Source organism: Euprymna scolopes, chromosome 8 (genome assembly GCF_053919585.1).
Source record: "Euprymna scolopes isolate OS-2025 chromosome 8, ASM5391958v1, whole genome shotgun sequence".
Taxonomy (NCBI): Eukaryota; Metazoa; Mollusca; class Cephalopoda; order Sepiida; family Sepiolidae; genus Euprymna; species Euprymna scolopes.
This window is the reverse complement of record NC_136489.1, coordinates 144,719,582-144,740,368: the sequence shown is the minus strand read 5'-3', so window position 1 is coordinate 144,740,368 and position 20,787 is coordinate 144,719,582. Positions and strand designations below refer to the sequence as shown.

Below are 20,787 nucleotides of genomic sequence, written 5' to 3'. Positions count from 1 at the left end.
GTGGGGAGAATGATAGTCTGACGTGTTTACTTCCGCTGATGACGTCATTATCTTCTGTTAAAAAAGATGCATATAATATATTTATGATGTACTACATTGACATAAGATGTCATATTCCAAAATTCACATGGATGTACTGCTGATTCCAATAAAAACTAGGTAAATGGACGCTAGGGTCTTATTTGTAACATTCCAAAAATTATGTAAATATATCAAATAATCCTGAGTTCATATTTTCGTCCTTAATGTCCTCATGGCGGTAATTGCAAAAATTTTTCTTAAGAAGGTTGGGGGGGGGTGGATTAAAGCCACTGGAATGCTGAGACTGATACTACACTCAGAAATTCATGTTGAAGTAATGGTTAACTAATCCCTCACCGTGTTAATGAAAATTTTGGAAAGCTGCTGAAACAGTTTATGATTTAAACATTACTTTATTTCATGTATGTTTTAACAGTGTGGTAGGGGATATGAAATCAGTCCCGGAAATGGCTGAAACCGTTTACGCATTAAACATTACTTTATTTCATGTATATTCTTAACAGTGGGGTGGGGGATATAAAATCAGTCCTGGAAATGGCTGCAATCATTTATGTTTTAGACATTACTTTATTTTATGCATATTTTTAACAGGGGTTGAGGATATAAAGTCAGTCCTGGAAATGGCTTAAACAGTTTATGATTTAAACATTACTTTTATTCATGTATATTTTTAACAGTGAGGTGGTGGATATGAAGTCAGTCCCGGGATTGGATAAGATAAGAGCAAATATATACTAGCAGAATACCAAGCGTCGTCCAGGATTGAATGAAATAGGTGGAAAACATATAGTAACAGAATACCCAGCGTCGCCTGGAATCAAATAAAATAGGTGGAAGATATATACTAGCAGAATACACGGCCTCACTCGAAATTTGATAAGATAGGTGGAGCATATATACTATGAGAATACCCGGAATTGATTGATGTGTTTGTAAATGAAATAATTAGCCCAGGCAATATATCAAAGTTCTTACATTAGTAGGAGGGGGGGAGTGATAATGTGAATCAAAATTATGAAAAATGATTGTCGGAGATAGTAACATATCCAAGAATTATGAAAAATGATGTAATATGAGTTAGTGTGTTTGCAATGAAATAATCAGCCCAGACAATATATCAAGGTTGATTTTAGTAAAGGCGGGAGGCAGTAAGGTTAGTTAAAATTATGAAAAATTAGTAACATATTCAATAATTATGAAAAATGATTAAATGTGAGTTAATTGATTGATGTGTTTGTAATGAAATAACTAGATAAATAACAATACATTAAAGTTATTATTTTAGTAAGGGCTGACGCTAGAAGATGGGGTAAAATTGGGACCTATATGTAACATATTCAATGAATTTTACACTTCAAAAGATGAAAAGTAAAACACATTCAAAATTTGGATTTTCAACCTTTAAATCTGCTATGTGTGCAGTTGCTTTTTTGTTTTGCTTGTTTTATCTACAATCCTCACCTTCCCCACAATACATTTTGCTTAGTTTCGGCTGATTATTTTAAGCATATTTGTACCCACAAATAAAGAAGAGAGTGGGTTGTTGGCAATATATATATATATATATATATATATATATATATATATATCGATTATGAAAACAAAAGTATATCTTTATAAAGAATATCTTCACTTAATAATCAATGAAAATTTTGTATTGATTGGATAATTACTTGATTTTTGGTAGATTTTTAAAATGAGACTCAGTCAAAAAATACTTACTTTCTCCTTTCGTTTTGGCTGTGCCTAGTGTAAGCTCTATAAAATATAATTAGAATAAACTATATAAAATATAATTAGTGTAAGCTCTATAAAATATAAGAATCTTTTTTATTAAATAATAAGAATATGCATATTAGTGTTTCTTGATACAAATTCTATGTTAAAGTAAATATTGTTTTGACTTTTCTGATTGCTTTTCAAATAATTAATTTATAATTATTTGCAAATTTAAAATGTTCTTTTATTTTTCATTTTGTTAAGGTGGCAATTTCTACTGAAGAGGAATTCAGAGGCCTTCATTTAAAATTTTCATTCAAACATCGATCTTCAAATGAAGGTGAGTTAAATTTTCTTAGCTATACTTTTTAGATTGATTTACATATCTTGGTTGTTATTGTTGTTAGCAGTATATTTTTCCAGGATAAACAAACAAATCAGCCATTTTATTATTTCATTAATAGTTGAATAAAAATTATAAACAAGAATAAATTATTTTGTGACTGTTCCAAATCTGAAAGAAATTTAGAAGTATTTAAACTGTTGAATAGGAAGTCAATCTTCACTTAGAAGATCCTCATGTATTAAAAGTTTTTGAAGTTAACAGAGATTAAAAGATTTTATTTGTTAAAGTGTTTAGACAGTAACAAAGATGGTGGCGAAGAATCAAATGCAGGTTTGTGATGTAGACAACGGCAAACTGATTGAATCCAAAATTCGACAGTTTTTATAGTAACTTTGGAAGTTTTTCATTGGTTGCTCACCATGAATTGTGGTTATAAAACGATCATCAAAATCATTGGTATCATACCCACCATTCGGAGTGAAAACATTTAACACCCCCCCTTTTTTGATATAATGGAAAAATCCTTTTGGATTTAATTTGGTTTGACTTGAGAAAAGGAAAATAAATTAATAAATAAGTAAAAATAAACAAATAAATGAACAAATAAATTAACAATTTTTTGTTTTTTTGTTTGTTTTCTTTTTTTTTGTTTTTGGGAATTTGTCTTTATTCTCATTGGTCAAAAAGAATTATTAATATATTGGTATAATGTGTGCAAAAAGACACCATTTATTTTTTTGATACATATAAAAATAAACACTTTTCAAATATATAAATATACAAATATAATCCTATTCAAATACATATAAATATATATACACAAACACATACAAATATATATTCTTTTTTTTTTTTTTAATTTTTTTTTTTAACAAAACTGGAAACATTCTGTTAGGTATTAGTTGGTTAATTTGGTTTGTAAGATAAAAATGGTCGCAGTTTAACGTCGTGCCCAGGACTATATCAGCTAAATATTTCTTAGTGGCGAGGATACTGTCAGATTTATTTTTTAGAAAATAAACTATAATCAAACCTGAAATATCATCAATAAAGTTCAAAATGTACCTTAGATTATTTCTCCCCATTAGGCTGATCAGACCTGCCAAGTCACAGTGCACAAGTGAGAGAATTTTTGTGGCCTTTTTGTCTGGTGTTTAGCATATATATTTTGTCATTTTCCCCTGTGCACAAACATCACAATTTGGGAGATCGTCTGAAGGTATTATTTTCATGCTTTCGACTACATTTGTTAATTTTTTAATATCAGCTCTATTGCAGTGTCCTAGAATTTTATGCCAGGTTTCCAAGTTGTGGCAGGCAGTTTTTGAGGGAACCATACTTTTTAAATAATATAGTCGGCCATTTTCTTTAATGTCAAATACAGTTCCATTAAGGTATATCAATTTTGACTTCTTTTGGCCAAATTGTATATTCGCGCCTTGTTTTATGGCAGCCTGCACAGAAAATAAGTCTTGCTTAAATGTAGGTATGAACAGAGCATTTTTTAGAATACAGTTACAAATTTCACCTTTATTATTTTTTAGGAATATTTTAGCATCACCTCTTTTCAAGGCTATATTATTTATTTGACCACCGTTGGCAAGTTTGACAAAATGACTTTGTGGGTTAAAGTTTGAATCAAACTTAATAAAATCAGATTCCTTGGTGATAACCTGTGCTGCAGCACCACAGTCTACAAGGAGATTTTTACCGTTTGTGGTATTGTCAAAGTTACATGTGAATAGAAATGTATGTTCTTCATCAAAGTTCTCAACATTTTTTTATGGAGTCCATTTTTGAGCTTTTATATCGATATTGGAAACTTTTGTGGTTGAGTTGTCCACAATTATAGCAGATAATTTTATTCTTTTTCTTGGAAAAATTACTTTTGGGGAAAACATTGTGGTGAGATGCATAATTTGGTGGTGTCTGTTTTCAAGAAGCATTTTTGAACTTCATGATATTGCTGGAGTTATAATTGTTCACGAGCATCCGATTTGTCTCTTCGTAACTGTGCAATGCCACTTTAAATTCACTGAAATTTATGGGTTTGTCCTTTTGCGTTTTAACAGTTGTAAATGGTTTAAAATCAGCTGGAAGTCCCTTGAGGGTCATTGATATCAACAAGCTATCACTTATTATTTCACCTGAGAGTTTTAAGACATTGGCGGTTGTTTCTGCCCTTATAACATAGTCAGTAATAGTGTCATCCTCATTTTAGAGACGTTAGTTCTGTATATAGTGATATAATTTTCAGTTTCCCTTTTGATAAATAATGCTCTCTTAATATGTTCAATGCTTTCCGTCCATCATCCAAGGCATCTCTTATAATCAGAGACAGACTTCTATCGTCTAAGCATTGAATCAGTTCTGCAAAAAACAGAATCCTAACGACCCCAAATTTCTCGAAAAGAATGCGATTCTGTTGGAGATTGTATCACTTTGTGTAGTTTCTAAATCCTTATACCCCAGAAATTTTATCTGCCACAATTTGAATTTAGATTCCGAACCGTCAAAGAAAAGACAATGGCTGGACGCATAACTTGTTAAGTGTTGAGACATTATGTTGAACAAAGATGGCCGTGAAGAAGCAATGCAGTTCCGATCCTGAGTGTTAAGAAATTGCCAGTAACAAAGATGGCGGCGAAGAATCAAATGCAATTTTGATCCTGAGTGTTAAGTAATTGTCTGTAACAAAGATGGCAGCAAAGAATCAAATGCAGTTCTGATCCTGAGTGTTAAGTAATTGTCTGTAACAAAGATGGCAGCAAAGAATCAAATGCAGTTCTGATCCTGAGTGTTAAGTAATTGTCTGTAACAAAGATGGCAGCAAAGAATCAAATGCAGTTCTGATCCTGAGTGTTAAGTAATTGTCTGTAACAAAGATGGCAGCAAAGAATCAAATGCAGTTCTGATCCTGAGTGTTAAGTGTCTGTAACAAAGATGGCAGCAAAGAATCAAATGTAGTTCTGATCCTGAGTGTTAAGTAATTGTCTGTAACAAAGATGGCAGTGAAGAATCAAATGCAGGTTCATGATGTAGACAACGGCAAACTTTGACAATTTTTATAGTAACTTTGGAAGCTTTTCATTGGTTGGTTATTATAACTTGTGGTTATAAAAACGATCGTCGAAATCATTGGTGTCATACCCCCCCCTCCATTAAGAGTCAAAAACATTTAACATTATTAATAGAGATTAAAAGAACATTATAGATTTACAACAGTTTAGTTTTATTAATAACTTTTAATAATTAAATAACTTTAAAAATCATTCAAAGAATAATTTGGTAATAAAACAAAAATGACACTTAAAACAAGCAAAAAAAAGTATGGGTTTGTCAAACTTATTTTCCTTGGACTATGGATATGTTAATACTAGCCTTTTTGTTCTGACAAACTTTTATACTATTAAAAATATGAATTCTTAATGGCATGTTGTTCTAATTTCAGATTTTTAATTAATGTTTAAAAACTAAACATTATTGAGAAAATCTGAAATAAGTATTTAAATCTTTTATTTTTAGGGAAAGATAAACTTGAGAAGGCATTTGCAATGGCATTTATCAAACTGATGAATGATGATGGAACAACCTTAAAAGACACAACCCATGACCTTTTGATTTATAAGGTAAGATGCACTCTTTTCTCTTATTTTTTAACCCTTCACTAAGAATTCAATTCTTTAACGGTCAACAATAAAAGATGACTAAGCTTGCAAGAACAAAAGCATAATTGGTCACATAATGAAACTTAGTAATTACAATAAGCACATGAAAACAGATTGCAAGAGAATGTCAGTTAATTTTGCATGAATGGATTTGTTTTTTAGCATTAATTGGAAAAACTAAGTATTAGTGAAAAAAGAGAGAAGTTTTATATTTTTGGATTTTATTATAAATTCATATAATTTGTGTGTCTCTTCATTGCTGTTCATTAATATTTTTGTGTGGGTTTCAATGTATAACGACATGCATTATCCTTGTATTTGTGTAATAGGTGCAAGTGTTTATGTCCATTCCAACAGGAACCATTTTGGTTTGTGATGATGTTGTTTTATTGCAGATTTGGTCTCTGTTTTGTGTGCTTGCAACTCTGGAACTGAACTCTGGTCAATGAGCTTGTTGTTTTTATGTTATGGAATTGTTTTGTGAAATTGAATAAGAATCTATATTAAATATAATCTGGTCATGTGACCTGTTTATACCGATGTGGTTGTAGAGTGTTGTTTTCTGTAGTCTCACTTTCACTTGTGAATGTTGCTATTAGTAACGGAAAATAATACAAAAGAAAAAAATGAAGCAAATATGAGAATACGAGAAAAGGCAGTGGTTTAGCATGACAGTAATTTGTTTTGTTCAAACCAAACAAGTCATGATTTTTAGAGATTATGGGTCTATCATCAAAATACAAAGACTATCATAAGTGCATCTGCTCTTTAAAAATAAATTGCTTGAAAATTTTAGTTTCTTTGCTTTGGATTAGTTATGTTTGTTTTAACAATACAAATTATCAATCATTATTTATAAAAAATTCTTGTGAAAAAAAACTAATATCAGAATAATAGTCTCAATAATCTAAATAATACATTTTTTAATTTGAGTTATCTTAGATGCGTGTTTTAAGTTTTCAAAAGGTTTAGATCTTATAACTTTAGAGTTAGATTAAATCTAGAGCATATAATAGTACAAGGGATTTTGATAGTATGGTTATATTGAAAGAATGAATGAGAGTTCTTGGGTTAGTAATTTGTAGAACAGTTGAGGTAGCAGGGTCAGCACACAGGAGAAAGCCGAAGAAAACATGTGAGTAAGTGATAAGGGTAGACTTGAGAGAAAGAGGGATTATTTAAGACTTGGCCAGAGATAGGTTATTTAGAACTAAATTTCTACAAACTGTCCACCACATTCCAGCATGTAAAATGGACATTAAGTCATATGATGATGATTGCAGTGATCCAAATAGGTTTGCTGACTATGGTTCTCGGTCATTTTTGCATACAGAGTTTCTGCCTTTAATGCTCAAGTCCTAAAGCGTAAGTATTCGTTGGAATCATGAGTGCAATGTAGAATCGTCATTATCATATTTGGTTTAACATCCTTTTTACATGTTGAGTTTCAAAGCATCAGAGAAATCTCTTCTGGACAATACACAAATTGAATAGTTGTATAAAAAACTAACCGTTCTTGTTGAAATAAAAACTTAACTCTCCATTAAAACTAAACATTTCATTCTCAGTAAAAATCATACAATATGAAAATTGATATGCTTGTTTTTATTTTTTAAGTTTGCTTTTCTTTTCTCATAAACTTATTAATAAAATTAATTTCTTTTTACTTATATTTTCAAGCTTGAATCGAAAAAGAGTGACGGCTTCCATGGTTATTATCTTGATTTTCATTCTACACGAGCTGAAATGGAAAGTGTACACCCATCTCAGTCACACAACAAAACTGGCGTTCAGAAAGGTTTTATTCTCAGCCCAAAAGACTCTGTACTTATCAAGACTTATGTCTGCTCTACAAAACTTACACATAATGGTCAGTTATCATGAAATTTCCAATCTTTTGAAATTGTTTTAAAAAAATTTTTTTGCTTTCATTTGATTCTTTTCTATATTTTTTGACTACTTAAAAGCTCTGTATATTCCTGTTTGTAATGGGTTTGCATGTCTATAAAGGCAACCACTTCATTAGTTTAACTTTTTTGTAATCTTTCTATTTGCCAAGTGACAATGTAGGCGAAAAGAAACTAGCTGAAACCAGTTGATCCTATAAAGAATTAATAATCTACTATTCACAAATATTTTTAGCATTTTCCAAAGAAAAATGCATTATAACTAAGTTTCACTTTTCTTTTGAAAGATTTTTTATAATAAAGATTTACAAGAATGATTATTATGATTTGATGAAAAAATGAACATAATTTCTAAAATGATTCCATTGATTGTATGTCATCTGTTCTATTTTTGATTGTAGTAAACTTACTTGGTTTGCTCAAATGGCAAGAGATTCTCGATGATACGGCTGCCTTAAAATGGCATCTTGAAGAATTGATACATGTTGATGGAGAAGAAATTGTCAAGGTAGGCTATTATTTTTAATTTTATTTTTATCTTATTGGCTCTACACATGGGCTTAATGGATACCATTGTGGAATCTGATTTATTTTGATCATTTAATCCTTAATATGATTGGGGAAAGATATACCCACTCTCTCAGGCTTTGTATGACTTGTGTTTAATTGTTAACAACAAACATCAAATAATCTCTAAAAGCCATTAAGCAGACAAACGAAGTAAAATATTAATGAATTAGAATTTACATTTTAGAAAAATCTAACAGCATGAATTAAGAATTATTATATTTGTGTAAATAATATTTCATATTGTTGAATTGGAACACTACACACATACACACACATATATATATATATATAATTTATGATAGTTTGTTTTCAGGGAAATGATTTCCTAAAGGCTATAAAATTAAAAAAAATAAAATCTTTTGCTAAGGAATACTGAAAACATTTGATTTTTTTTCTTTCTATTTTCAGTTTTTACAAGATCTGTTGGATTCATTATTTAGCATTTTGATGCAAAATATTAATTCAGATAATCATGAAAATTTAGTCTTCACTGCTTTGGTGAGTTTGGATCACAAGTTTTCTTTAGTAAACCAATACTTTTTTTTGTTATTATTTGTCAATTGCATATTTCATCTTGTATATTATTTAAGCAGATTAATCAATTCCTTTTCAATGTTATAATGAAAGTTAATTTTATTTAGAAATTTTAACATTTTTTGATTGTGATTTTTTGGAAGTAATTTAATAAAAGTTGTTCATGAAGAGGTCAGCTATTTTAATCTAGTTAATAGTAAAAAAGAATGAACAATCTTCTTTCTGACAGCATTTAAATCATTGTATAAAAACATTTCTAGTTTTCAAACAGCAAATCCTTATAAATTTTAAGATTAAAAATTGTAGAAGCTATTTGTACAAAATCAGTTTATAAATACTAAAAGAAATTAGTTAACAATTTGGCTCAATTAATAATTAATTGGTCAAATGATACAATAATTTAACTTGAAAAATTCTGTTTTCCAAAAAATAAATTAGTAGAAAACAAAGACAGACATAGCTAAAAGAAAAAGTAAAACAAATAGAAAAACATTCCTGATGACACTGTTATATAATTAATGTTTCCATTTTTGATATTTAGTGTTTTCTACAATATCAGAACGTTTATGTTTGACATTTGTGTCTTTTTCATTGCATTCTTTGTACAACTACTTTTTAACCTCCCAACTACTTTTTAAGGATTTTAAAAATATTACTGCATAAAATAAGTCTCCATTTTTACACAAATGACCTTTTTATAAAGGTAAAGTTTATCATCCTCAATCGTTGACTCGTTTTTATGGTGAATTTATTACTAAATATAAACAATTCAACAAGCCCAACGATGCAGCACACTCACAACACTTGGGGAAGCCAGACAAACAATGAATTAAAAGCATTGGAAAGTTAACATGTGTAATCATTTGCAATCTGAAGTAATTTAAAAAAAATAATAATTTTTTTTAAATTTATTAAATTCAATCTAAAAAGTCTTGTTTTTAATATTTCGTCACAAATATTTTGTTGCAAAAAATATTTTATGAAGAACATGTACTTAGTACTACACTTGAAATTTATAAATGTGTTAAAATGTATAAAAAGGTTGTTGAATAAAAAAAAATATGATTATTTCCCAAAAACTCCCAAAATTTAATGAAAAGACTGTTTAATAGTAAGCCACCCCCACCCAAAGTCACAATTATAAGCATGAAGAGTATTGAAGAGAAAAATATCTAAATTTGTATACTTGCATCTACAGTTAATTAAACATAACTCTCGCCATTATGTGTGTGTTCATACGCACATGTATTTTTTTTCATCACTTTGCTTCAAAATTCTCACAAATCATGACCTCCTTCTTGAGGGTTAACTATTAATCTTTGAATATTTGAATATTCCATTAAAGTTCTCTTTTACATCTCAAACATTTGAGTTAGTAAAAAAAGTTACGAACATTAATTTTGACCAGTTAACCTTATTACAGTATAGTTTTTTATGGTTTCTTGATCTTCGTGTTGTAGTAACAACTATGGGCAACATCATGTGTAGAAGATGCACTATTCCTTGTATAAGTCAGTGTAGGGTAACCATACGGAGGGAATTTATTTGGGCTTTGAATACTATTATTTTGAATATTTAGTCAGGGTTTACTTGTAGTTGGCAGTATCCTTATGTCAGGCTGTTCTGATAAACCCTTGTATGGAGGGACCTTAGATACTGGAAGATATTGTCTAGCAGACATTCAAGTTCTCCCTATATCTATGTGTGTGATTAGAAAGAAATTCTTATCACACACACACACTAAGATTTAAAATATTTAGCACAAAAGACGCATGAAAGGACACACGAAAGTTAGACGCACAATTCTAGTTCTTTATTAAATGTTCACCAAAGATTGACCTGAATGTACAGTTAACTTTTATCAAGCAAAACTGTTAATTGCATAAAAAATTGGAATGGGAAGATAATGATGGCAATTTATATTTTTAAATAGTCTAAAAGAAAAAAGAAAATCCCTTTTACTACATAAATCTTTTTTGTAATTATTTTTCTATTTAATTTTATTACAAATTAAAATTGAGATGACAGATTTAAAATTAAAATAATTAAAAAAAACATCTTCATTCTTTCTTTTGTCTGGAAATGTGTTAATATATTATTTTAATTAACTATTTAGAGAAACTTCTTAAATGATAATGGATTAAAATAAGTTAATTTTTGATTAAAAAAAATTATCTTCTGAAAAAGAAAATAAATTATTACAAAAAACAATTTACCTCTTAAAAAATAACATAGTTAAAAAAGTTAACTTTGAAATAAAATGTTTATTATTAAAAAATTAATTGTTTAAGAAATGACATATTCTTAGTTCTATAAAAACATGTTGCTTTTTACAGAGAAGAAAATGGAAAAACAAACTTTTTAAAAATAGTTATTAATCTCGAAGATGTGAATACTGAACATGAAAAATCAAACAGTTGTTTCTAAAATTCATAATAATGGATTAATTAGTTTAGAATTGAGTCTAATTCATGCAAATATATAAATATATAGACATACCTAACTGCTATACATATACAGATGTAAACATATCTTTCATGTTTAATGGTGTGTCAGAACACTTTATTGTTTTAATGTTGATTGATTCACCCAAATGTTTTTTTCATAATAGATTCAATGGTTGGTTTTATTTCAGATAAACATCATTAGTTTGATCTCAGACCGCAAGTATCATCAATTCAGACCAGTTCTTGATGCTTATATTTCAAACACATTTAGTTTTGCTATGGCTTACAGGTAAATGAAAATATTTTGAAATAAAAAATTCTTTTCTATGTAATAACTTTGCATTAACAGCAACACTTTTGTAATTTGTTTTATCATATTTATTATCTAATTTTCTTTAATTTCAGTAAATTGATTGCAATTCTCAAGGAATATATTGATTGTGCTAATGAATCCCAAGACACTCTTCTAATTGCAATGAAATCCTTGGAATACATTTTCAAGTTCATTATTCGTTCTAGAGTTCTTTTTTCTATGTAAGTACATTTCTTTTCTTAACATATAATTATGTTCTGAGACATGATATTAAACTATTTTTTTACCACCTGCAAGCCAATTCTTCTTAATCATTTTGCTGGCCCTGTCAGTGGGGCATTAGAATACACTGACTGCCCCCCTGCAGAGGGTAAAAGTCCCTCAATGGGGCCACCTGTTGGCCGTGGGTGGCGACCCGTGACACCTTGGAACGGAATCCTGGTGATTGAAGGTCCTGGAGGACGAGTTCATGAGCCTCCTCTTCCTAACACATCTCTTTGGCCCTTACCTTGGTTAGACGGGCGGTCGGAGGGGCCCGATCCGATCAATCGGCTGGTCAGGTCAAGCCCTACGTCTACTATCAATGGTTCAGACTAAACTGAGAAATTTAAAATTAGCAAAAGAAATCCTCTTAAACAAAACCATAGAAACTGATAAACCTCACCCCTAAAGTAGACGTTCGAAAGCGCTGGCCAAGGGTCAATCAGCAAGTGTAGAATCCAATCCCGACATGGCTGCAATCACAAAATTTTGTTCACTCTAGATTTGGGTAGTGAAAAATTGAGTAACGACAGATGCTCGGTATTTCTTACTTGACTGAGTATACTGCCTGTGTAGCCCTGACTCTGTCAAGGCGAATGGGTTTCCCCCTTGACAAGTCTCAATATTGGGCTCCGAGGTGGGTGGGGAACACAGGCAAAGAAACTTTTATCCATATTTATGTCAAAACAACAAAAAAAAACTAAACGCGCCTTATCGGACTCAGATGATGAGGAAAATACGGATTTTCCTAAATACTATGTATTAGAATCTTTGGACGAAACGCCAATGTCAAAATTATCCCCTTTTCTCATTGAAAAGGTGTTAACAAGGAAAATAAATCCTAAAATGGTAAAAAAAACTAAAGATGGTAACCTATTAATAGAAATTGAGACAAAAGGTCAAAGCCTAAATTTAGAAAATATGAAAACTTTCCATAATATTAACATTAAAGTTACCCCACACAATAAACTAAATCAATCCAAAGGAGTTATCCGTAGCTGGGAACTATCACTGGCTTCACCAGAAGAAATCCAAAACGAACTGAGCAAACAAGGAGTCATTGACTCTAAAAGAATCTATATAAAGAAAAACTCAGAAAAAATACCTACCCATACTTACATTATTACATTTAACACTCCAAAAATTCCACCTAAAATTAAAATTGGTTACACCATGGAACCAATTGAAATATACATCCCAGATCCTCTGAGATGTTTCAACTGTCAAAAATTCGGTCACCATAGAGATGCCTGCAGAGGTCATCCCACGTGCGCTAAATGTGGCTCTAAAGAAATAAGTCACAATGAACAAGAATGTCACGAGTCCAAATGTATAAACTGCCAAGGGGGGCACCCTACCTACTCAAAAAGCTGTGAACGATGGAAAACTGAAAAAGAAATCTTAGCCACAAAGCATAAACGAAACATTTCTTACTTAGAAGCGAAGACAATAGTGGAAGGAGTCATAAAAAATAAAACATATGCGAAAATAACAGAAAAAACAAATCCCACCAACCAGCCTGATAAATACAATGAACTTATTGAAAAACTGGTACATCTAGAACCAAACGAATTGCTTAACTTCCAAAAAACCCTAAAAATACAACACTTTCAAAAACTAGAGAAATTAAAACTAGAAACTAGGAAAGAACCCAATAAAGTATTTAACTCCTCCCAAACCCAAACCTCCCCTCTTAAAAGCCAATATCCCCAAGAACTAACTTTCTTAAAACCAAATAATAAACCAGCAAAACAAAAAATAGAAATCCTCACCAAAAATTTAATAGAAACTGATGAAATGGAGACTGAATATCAAACAGAAACCCCAAAACAAGAAATTTCCTATCGAACGCCACCAAAACAAAAGAAAAACCTAAACAAAACAGTTATAAGGTCCTGTTCAAACTCCAGAACTAGAACCCCAATCCCTAAAAATCAAACTGAACCTGAAGATGAAATGGAAACAGAATACCCAAACCAACAAACAGAAACCTTAAATCAAGAAATCTCCCATCGATCAACGTCAAAACAAAAGAAAAACCAAAACAAAACGGACATAAGGTCCCATGCTAATTCTAGTTCCAGATCCCCAAACAAAAAACCCGAAACAAAAGACCAAACAGAAGACAAGCCAAAAACAGAAGAAAAAAACAAAGCTAATTGAAAACCCTCCACAACTTACACTAAATCCATACCTTATATCAACACCAATAATCAACTAAAAAAAAAAAAAAAAAAAAACACAGCACAGAGGATCATTACCTTAACACCAATGACCTATAAACCAGTATTTCTTCAATGGAACATTAGAGGTGAAAAGGCAAATTTTGACGAATTGAACCTTCTCATTGCCTCTTTTCACCCAGCAGTCATATGCCTACAAGAAACTTATAAGAAAATTCAGAACACACTACATATCAAACGATATACAACCTATGATTATATACACGAACAAGGAAATAGAGCCTCCGGAGGAGTGTCCATTCTAATTAATAATAATATAATTCAAAGCGAAATCAAACTGAATACAACACTACAAGCCGTTGCAGTAACCATCAGTCTAAGAAAACCGCTAACAATTTGCTCCCTATACCTGCCACCTAATGAAAACATAAATAAAACAGACTTGAACTTATTGATCCAACAACTCCCTAAACCTTTTATCCTCATGGGTTACTTTAATAGCCACAATGAACTATGGGGAAACAAACAAACAAGCAGAAGAGGTAAAATTATCGAAAATTTTCTAGATGAAAACCAACTATGTTTGTTTAATAACGGAACCAACACCTATCTTCACCCTAGCTCTGGAACACTCTCGGCTATTGACCTCACTATATCAGAACCCAGTATTTTCCCAGAATATAAATGGAATGTACATCATGAGACCTGTGGGAGTGATCACTTCCCAATCATCCTAGAAGGTCAAGAACCAGAGAATGACACTAAAACACCCCGATGGAACTTGCATAAGGCCAACTGGGAAGATTTCAAAAAAATGTGCCACACAGACCTAGTGCAAGAAGCTAATTTAACAAAAGATGATGACATTACCCACTTCACCAATACTCTAAATATTATAGCTGAGAAAACTATTCCTAAAAGCTCCCCATCAACAAGATATAACAAGCCTTGGTATAACAAAGATTGCAAAGAAGCGCTCAGAGCCAGACGAACAGCACTCAGAAAATTTAATAGCCAACCAACTAAAGAAAATTTAGAAAATTACAAAATAAACCGAGCCAAAGCTCGCAGAACCATTAAGCAAGCTAAGCAATCAACATGGCAAACTTATGTTAGCCAACTAAATTCAAACACCAAACCTAAGGAAATATGGAACATGATAAACAAAATTACTGGGAAATACACTAAACAAGCTAATAAACATCTCATCCATCACAATGTCAAAATCACTAACAAAGAAAAAATAGCTGAAATCTTAGCAGAAAACTTTGCCAAAAACTCCTCACCAACTAATAGGAACAAAGAATTCCAAGTCATCAAAAACCAAGCAGAACAACAACAAATCCGCTTCCATTCAGACAACACTGAATATTACAATCAAATCCTTACTATGTACGAATTAGAAGAATCTCTCAAAAACATCCATAATTCAACAGCCGGACCAGATGAAATCCCCTATATCTTCCTAAAAGAATTGCCAATGAAATCAAAAGAATACCTCCTCAAAATTTTCAATGATATCTGGATCAATGAAAAATTCCCCGACACTTGGAGACATGCCATTATAATTCCCATACATAAACCTTCAAAAGACCCCTCAGATCCAATAAACTACCGTCCCATTGCACTTACTAGTTGCATCTGCAAAACCCTCGAGCGAATGATCAATAGAAGACTATCCTGGTATCTAGAAAGAAATCACCTAATCTCTGAACACCAAGCAGGCTTCCAAAAGGGCAGAAGCCCTATTGACCATATCATAAATTTGGAAACCTATATTAGAGAAGCTTTCATCCTCAAAGAACATGTGGTAACAGTTTTCTTTGACATAGAAAAAGCTTTTGATACCACTTGGAAGTATGGAATATTAAAAGATCTTAATGAACTAGGTCTAAGAGGCAGAATGCCAACATTTATCAAAAACTATCTGAGTGACAGAACCTTCCAAGTAAGACTCGGAAACATCTTATCAAAGTCTCAAAAACAAGAATTGGGAGTTCCCCAAGGTGGAATTCTTTCAGTTACACTCTTTAATGTGAAAATAAACAATATAGTTAATAACATAAACTTCGGAACAAACTATGCCATCTATGTTGACGATCTCATGATTAGTTTTAAGGCCAAACATATGAACACTATTGAACGACACCTACAATTATGCATCAACAAAATTACTAGCTGGGCTACCAAAAATGGCTTCAGCTTTTCTCAAACAAAAACAAAATGTGTTCACTTCTGCCAACATAGAAAAATGCATCCTGACCCCGAGCTAAAAATTAACAATAATAGACTAACAGTTACGGATCGATACAAGTATCTTGGAATCACCTTTGACAAAAAACTCACCTTCATACCCCACATTAAATACTTAAAGAAAAAATGCAACCAAAGAATGCAACTTGTGAGAACCATAGCTCATACAAACTGGGGAGCTGATTGCAAAACAATTCTAAAACTCTATCAAACACTGATAAGATCAAAGTTGGACTATGGCTGCTTTATCTACGGTGCAACAAGAAAATCCTACATTAAAGAACTGAACACAATTCACCACCAAGGACTCCGACTAGCACTTGGAGCATTTCCCACTACACCAGTCGAGAGTCTTTATGCAGAAGCGAATGAACCTACACTTGAAATGAGACGGACAAAATTAGCCCTACAATACTATACGAAACTTGCATCTAACACTTTGAGCCCTATATACCAGAGTGTCTCTCACCCCAAACACCAAATCCTATTCCAAAAAAAGAAAAAAGCAATCAAGCCTTATGGTCTCCGTATGAAAGAAATAAAAGACGAAGCCAAAATTAACATCTCGCAAATCCACAAAGCTTCTACACTACAACATCCACCCTGGCTTTCCAAAACTGCTGTAAACCCACCCGAACATCCAAAACACTCTCCTATACTATTAGATCTCTCTAAACACCCCAAATCGAACACAATCAAATCCATCTATATGGAAAAAATACATGACATCCTTCATGACTATCCGGACTATGAACACATTTATACTGACGGAGCTAAAACCAAAGAAAAAGTCGGAAGCGCTGCTATTTATCGGCAAAGAAAAATCCAAAAACGCCTACCTGATAGGTCCTCCATCTTTAGTGCTGAAGCCTCAGCAATAAACCTGGCCCTTAATATTATAAGTGCTGATCAAGCAAACAAGTTTATAATATTTTCGGACTCTTTATCAGTCCTAACTTCATTAAAAGAAAAGAACATTTGCAATCCGCTAATAACTAATCTATTAAACAAACTCGATTTTCTCCATACTCAAAAACAAATCATCCTATGCTGGATCCCAAGCCATATTGGCATCCTAGGGAATACAAAAGCTGACCTAGCTGCTAAAGAGTCACTAAACTTGGAAATCTCCAACATAAAAATCCCCTACACTGACTTTAAACCAACCATAAACCAGTATATCAAAACAAAATGGCGACAACAATGGAACACTTATACAAAAAACAAGCTACAAGAAATCAAACCTACACTTGGAGAATGGAATCCCAAATCTAAACTAAACCGGAGAGAAGAAGTGATCATTACAAGATTAAGAACAGGGCATACAAATATCACCCACTCATTCCTATTAAAAGGAGAAAATCCACCTCAATGCTTACCTTGCCAAGAAAACTACACCGTTAAACATTTTTTAATTAACTGCATTGACCTAGCTCCCCTATGCCAAAAACACTACAGCATTAACAACATTAAAGATCTCTTTGAAAAAATAAACGAAAAAACAATTCTAAATTACTTGAAAGAGGTAAACCTCTCCTCCAAAGTATAAATCTACCAAAAAAAGAAAAAAAATTTCAACCCAAATCTCTTACAGACCTTCCTCCAATCCTACCTTGACATACTGGAAAATAAAGAACACCTACCTTACTAAGACATCCAAAGAAAAAAAAAATAAAATTAACTTATTTGGCCTTAAATGACCATGCAGCTGTTGATAGGCCAATAAACTGAACAAACAAACAAATAATCATTTTGCCCACTCTATTTTCTCCAACTTACCAGATCCCAGATGTTTTTCAAACTAAATTGAATTTCCCTCTCCACAAAACAAAAAAAAAAACACATATTTCCCTCTATGAATACAGAATCAAAGTCTAAGCCTATTTCCCCTATAATAATTTGCACTAATAACTTTCCCTAAAGTTATATAAGGATTTGGACACATTTTAGTGATATAAGGATTTGGACACATTTTAATAAAAAAAAAAATAAGTATCTTCTCAAACCAAACATAGAAATTTCATCACCTTGTCTTATTAAGTTTTAAAATCATTGACTGTTGACGAGTTTATTTTTTCTGAGGGTGATAGCCAGCTGTATTGAACTTTGGTCCTGAACTTGATTAGAAGACTGATTTTCAACATTACAATCATAGTATTTAAACAATAAACTTTTCTTAGACTTGTGTGAATCATAATTCTTATTTTATCTCTTTTTACTTGCTGTAAAATTTGGCATAATGGTGAGAATGCTTGCTAATGGGCTGGGACACTAATGTTCAATTCTCTGTTGAATCATACCAAAAAGACGTAAAAAATGGTCTTGATACACTCGACAGTAAGGAGAAAGCATGATCGAGGTAATCCTACAAAAAAAAAAAAAAACTCTCCCACACATTGGTGCAGTTGCTAATAAAAATGAAGCCTTTCAATATCCCTTGACTAGTCAACCACTTTTCTTTTTTTTTTACTTACAATACAAAATCCATTCTTACAAAACATTGTAGTAAAACATTTTCATAGTTTTACATGCTTTTCAAAAATCTAATCGTTTAAAGATTCTGAATCAATTGATGGGATAAGCTTGACAAAATTTGTAGTTAATTAATAATTAACAAGTTCATGTCATAAGCAAAAGAAATATTCCGTATTTTATTTTCTGAACTTTAACTGCAAGTATGTAATCATATTGGGTTATTCTGATTATTATTTTCATTTTGGTTGTTAATTTGTGTTTTGGATTAGGTACCATTTGGCTGTCTTCATATTTTCACATTGTTAATGTAAGAGTTGGTAATGTTTATATCAAACTTAACAACCATAATTTTGAACTGAACGCTTTTGATTATTCGCATTCTGCCAGCCATGATTGGTTAAAAGTGTTAATTTTCTGTTATTCCTATTATGTAATAGTCAACCTGCAAAGGATTGTCTTAATGTGAACTATGCGTGGTCGTTCATTTGTTGCATCCATCCCAATCACATTACTAAACATACATCAGGACTAGAACTGAATGTTAAGCAACATATTTACTTGTTATGTCATGACCATATAGACAATTCTAGTATTACTTTTAGGAACCTTTAAATTTAATCTGCTCTAGATGTGTACTGCATATTTTTTTATGTTATTTTACTGTTATTCGTTTACTAGTGTTCTAATCTACTATTTATAATTTTCAGTTTCAATATTGAGATATTATTCTGTATTATCTATACTTAGGAGACTATTGTTGCTCAACATAAGCACTGCTTCTTTGAGATTTCTTACTCTCCACTGTTTTTTCTTAGGTTATAATTTACTTTTATCCTGCGAGGTACAAGGGATGTTATCAGTATATCTTATAGATGCTGTATATCTTCTTATATGACTGTATATCTTCTATAAATCTATAAATATTTTTCTTTACAAATCTTAATATAAGCAGAATTTTCTTAAATACTGAAAGAAGTTACTGTACTAAGAAATTTCTCATTCGAAAATATGACAAGAAAAAAATAAATTTTTTTTCAGAATTAATGTTGACCGTGGCAGAGAGCAGTTTGAAATCTCATTGAAACAATTGCTCAACTCTATCAATACAATGATGCGATATACAACAAATACAACACTTCTTGTGCAAGTAAGTATTTATTTTCTTTTTAAAAACAAACAAAATTTATACAAAACCAAAAACCAGGGTTGGAGGTGGGGGGTGAGTGAGAATAACTCCACCCAAAACGTTTAACTTTTTATTTTAATTGTATTTTCTTGTCAAATCAATTTTTTACTATTGCACTATAATTTTTATTAAGCTGAACTTTTTGGCAGTTGAACCTCTTCAAGATTTTTAATGGAGCACATAGGCCCATTGTTATACTTTAAATGTAATGATATATAAACCATTATTAAACAGCACACAATTATGTTGATTATCACAATTCAGGCAAATTACTACTGTTTTAAGATTACCTAATAAAAGCTTACATGTCAAAATAGTTTTTAACGAGGTTCATCTCTTCAGTTGTATAAACTCAGTTTTGAACAGTTTTGAACATTTCACTTGATGTTTTTAATTATCTAATTATCTTTTAATGTTTTGTGATCTGACTTGTTTCAGTTAATAAAGCAGCACGAAAATTGACTCCATAGATTAAATCAATTTTGAGCCAGTACACATAAAAATCTGTATTTTTTAAAACTAAGAGATCATTTATCAAGGCCCGAAGGCCACTTGAGGATAAGGGTTAATGAGTGTACAGTGGTCACTGGAACAACAGTGTAGTAAACATTAGTGGTTGAAATTTGGGTAGAATTTGATTATTTAAAGGGCCAGCTTGACAAGAACTTGTTTGCATTGGACTTGAAGACAACCATATTGTAGACAACTGAAAAGCAGACAGAGTAACAGTTTCAAAAGCGGACGGTTCATGGAACTTATGTTTTGATTTAGGTACAGATAGAGAGGGGAGGAAATTGTTGATAGTGGTTGTAGCTAGACTTGTGTTTTTTTTTTTTTTTTTGTGAAAGTTTGGCAGGGTGGGACTATCGGCTCAAGCTCAGTT

The 20,787-nt window shown here is 31.5% G+C and overlaps 1 protein-coding gene across 1 annotated transcript in view; it reads left to right on the top strand.

The window, feature by feature from the left end:
- The window catches only part of LOC145283810 (dedicator of cytokinesis protein 1-like), a 346,462-nt gene that overhangs the window by 224,953 nt on the left and 100,722 nt on the right, over nucleotides 1-20,787 (top strand). Inside the window, exons 18-25 of the mRNA XM_080132895.1 lie at nucleotides 2,026-2,101; nucleotides 5,633-5,736; nucleotides 7,456-7,645; nucleotides 8,084-8,190; nucleotides 8,661-8,750; nucleotides 11,422-11,522; nucleotides 11,639-11,767; nucleotides 19,757-19,865. Coding sequence (XP_079989021.1) covers nucleotides 2,026-2,101; nucleotides 5,633-5,736; nucleotides 7,456-7,645; nucleotides 8,084-8,190; nucleotides 8,661-8,750; nucleotides 11,422-11,522; nucleotides 11,639-11,767; nucleotides 19,757-19,865 — 906 coding nt within the window. The remainder of the gene's footprint in view (nucleotides 1-2,025; nucleotides 2,102-5,632; nucleotides 5,737-7,455; nucleotides 7,646-8,083; nucleotides 8,191-8,660; nucleotides 8,751-11,421; nucleotides 11,523-11,638; nucleotides 11,768-19,756; nucleotides 19,866-20,787) is intronic.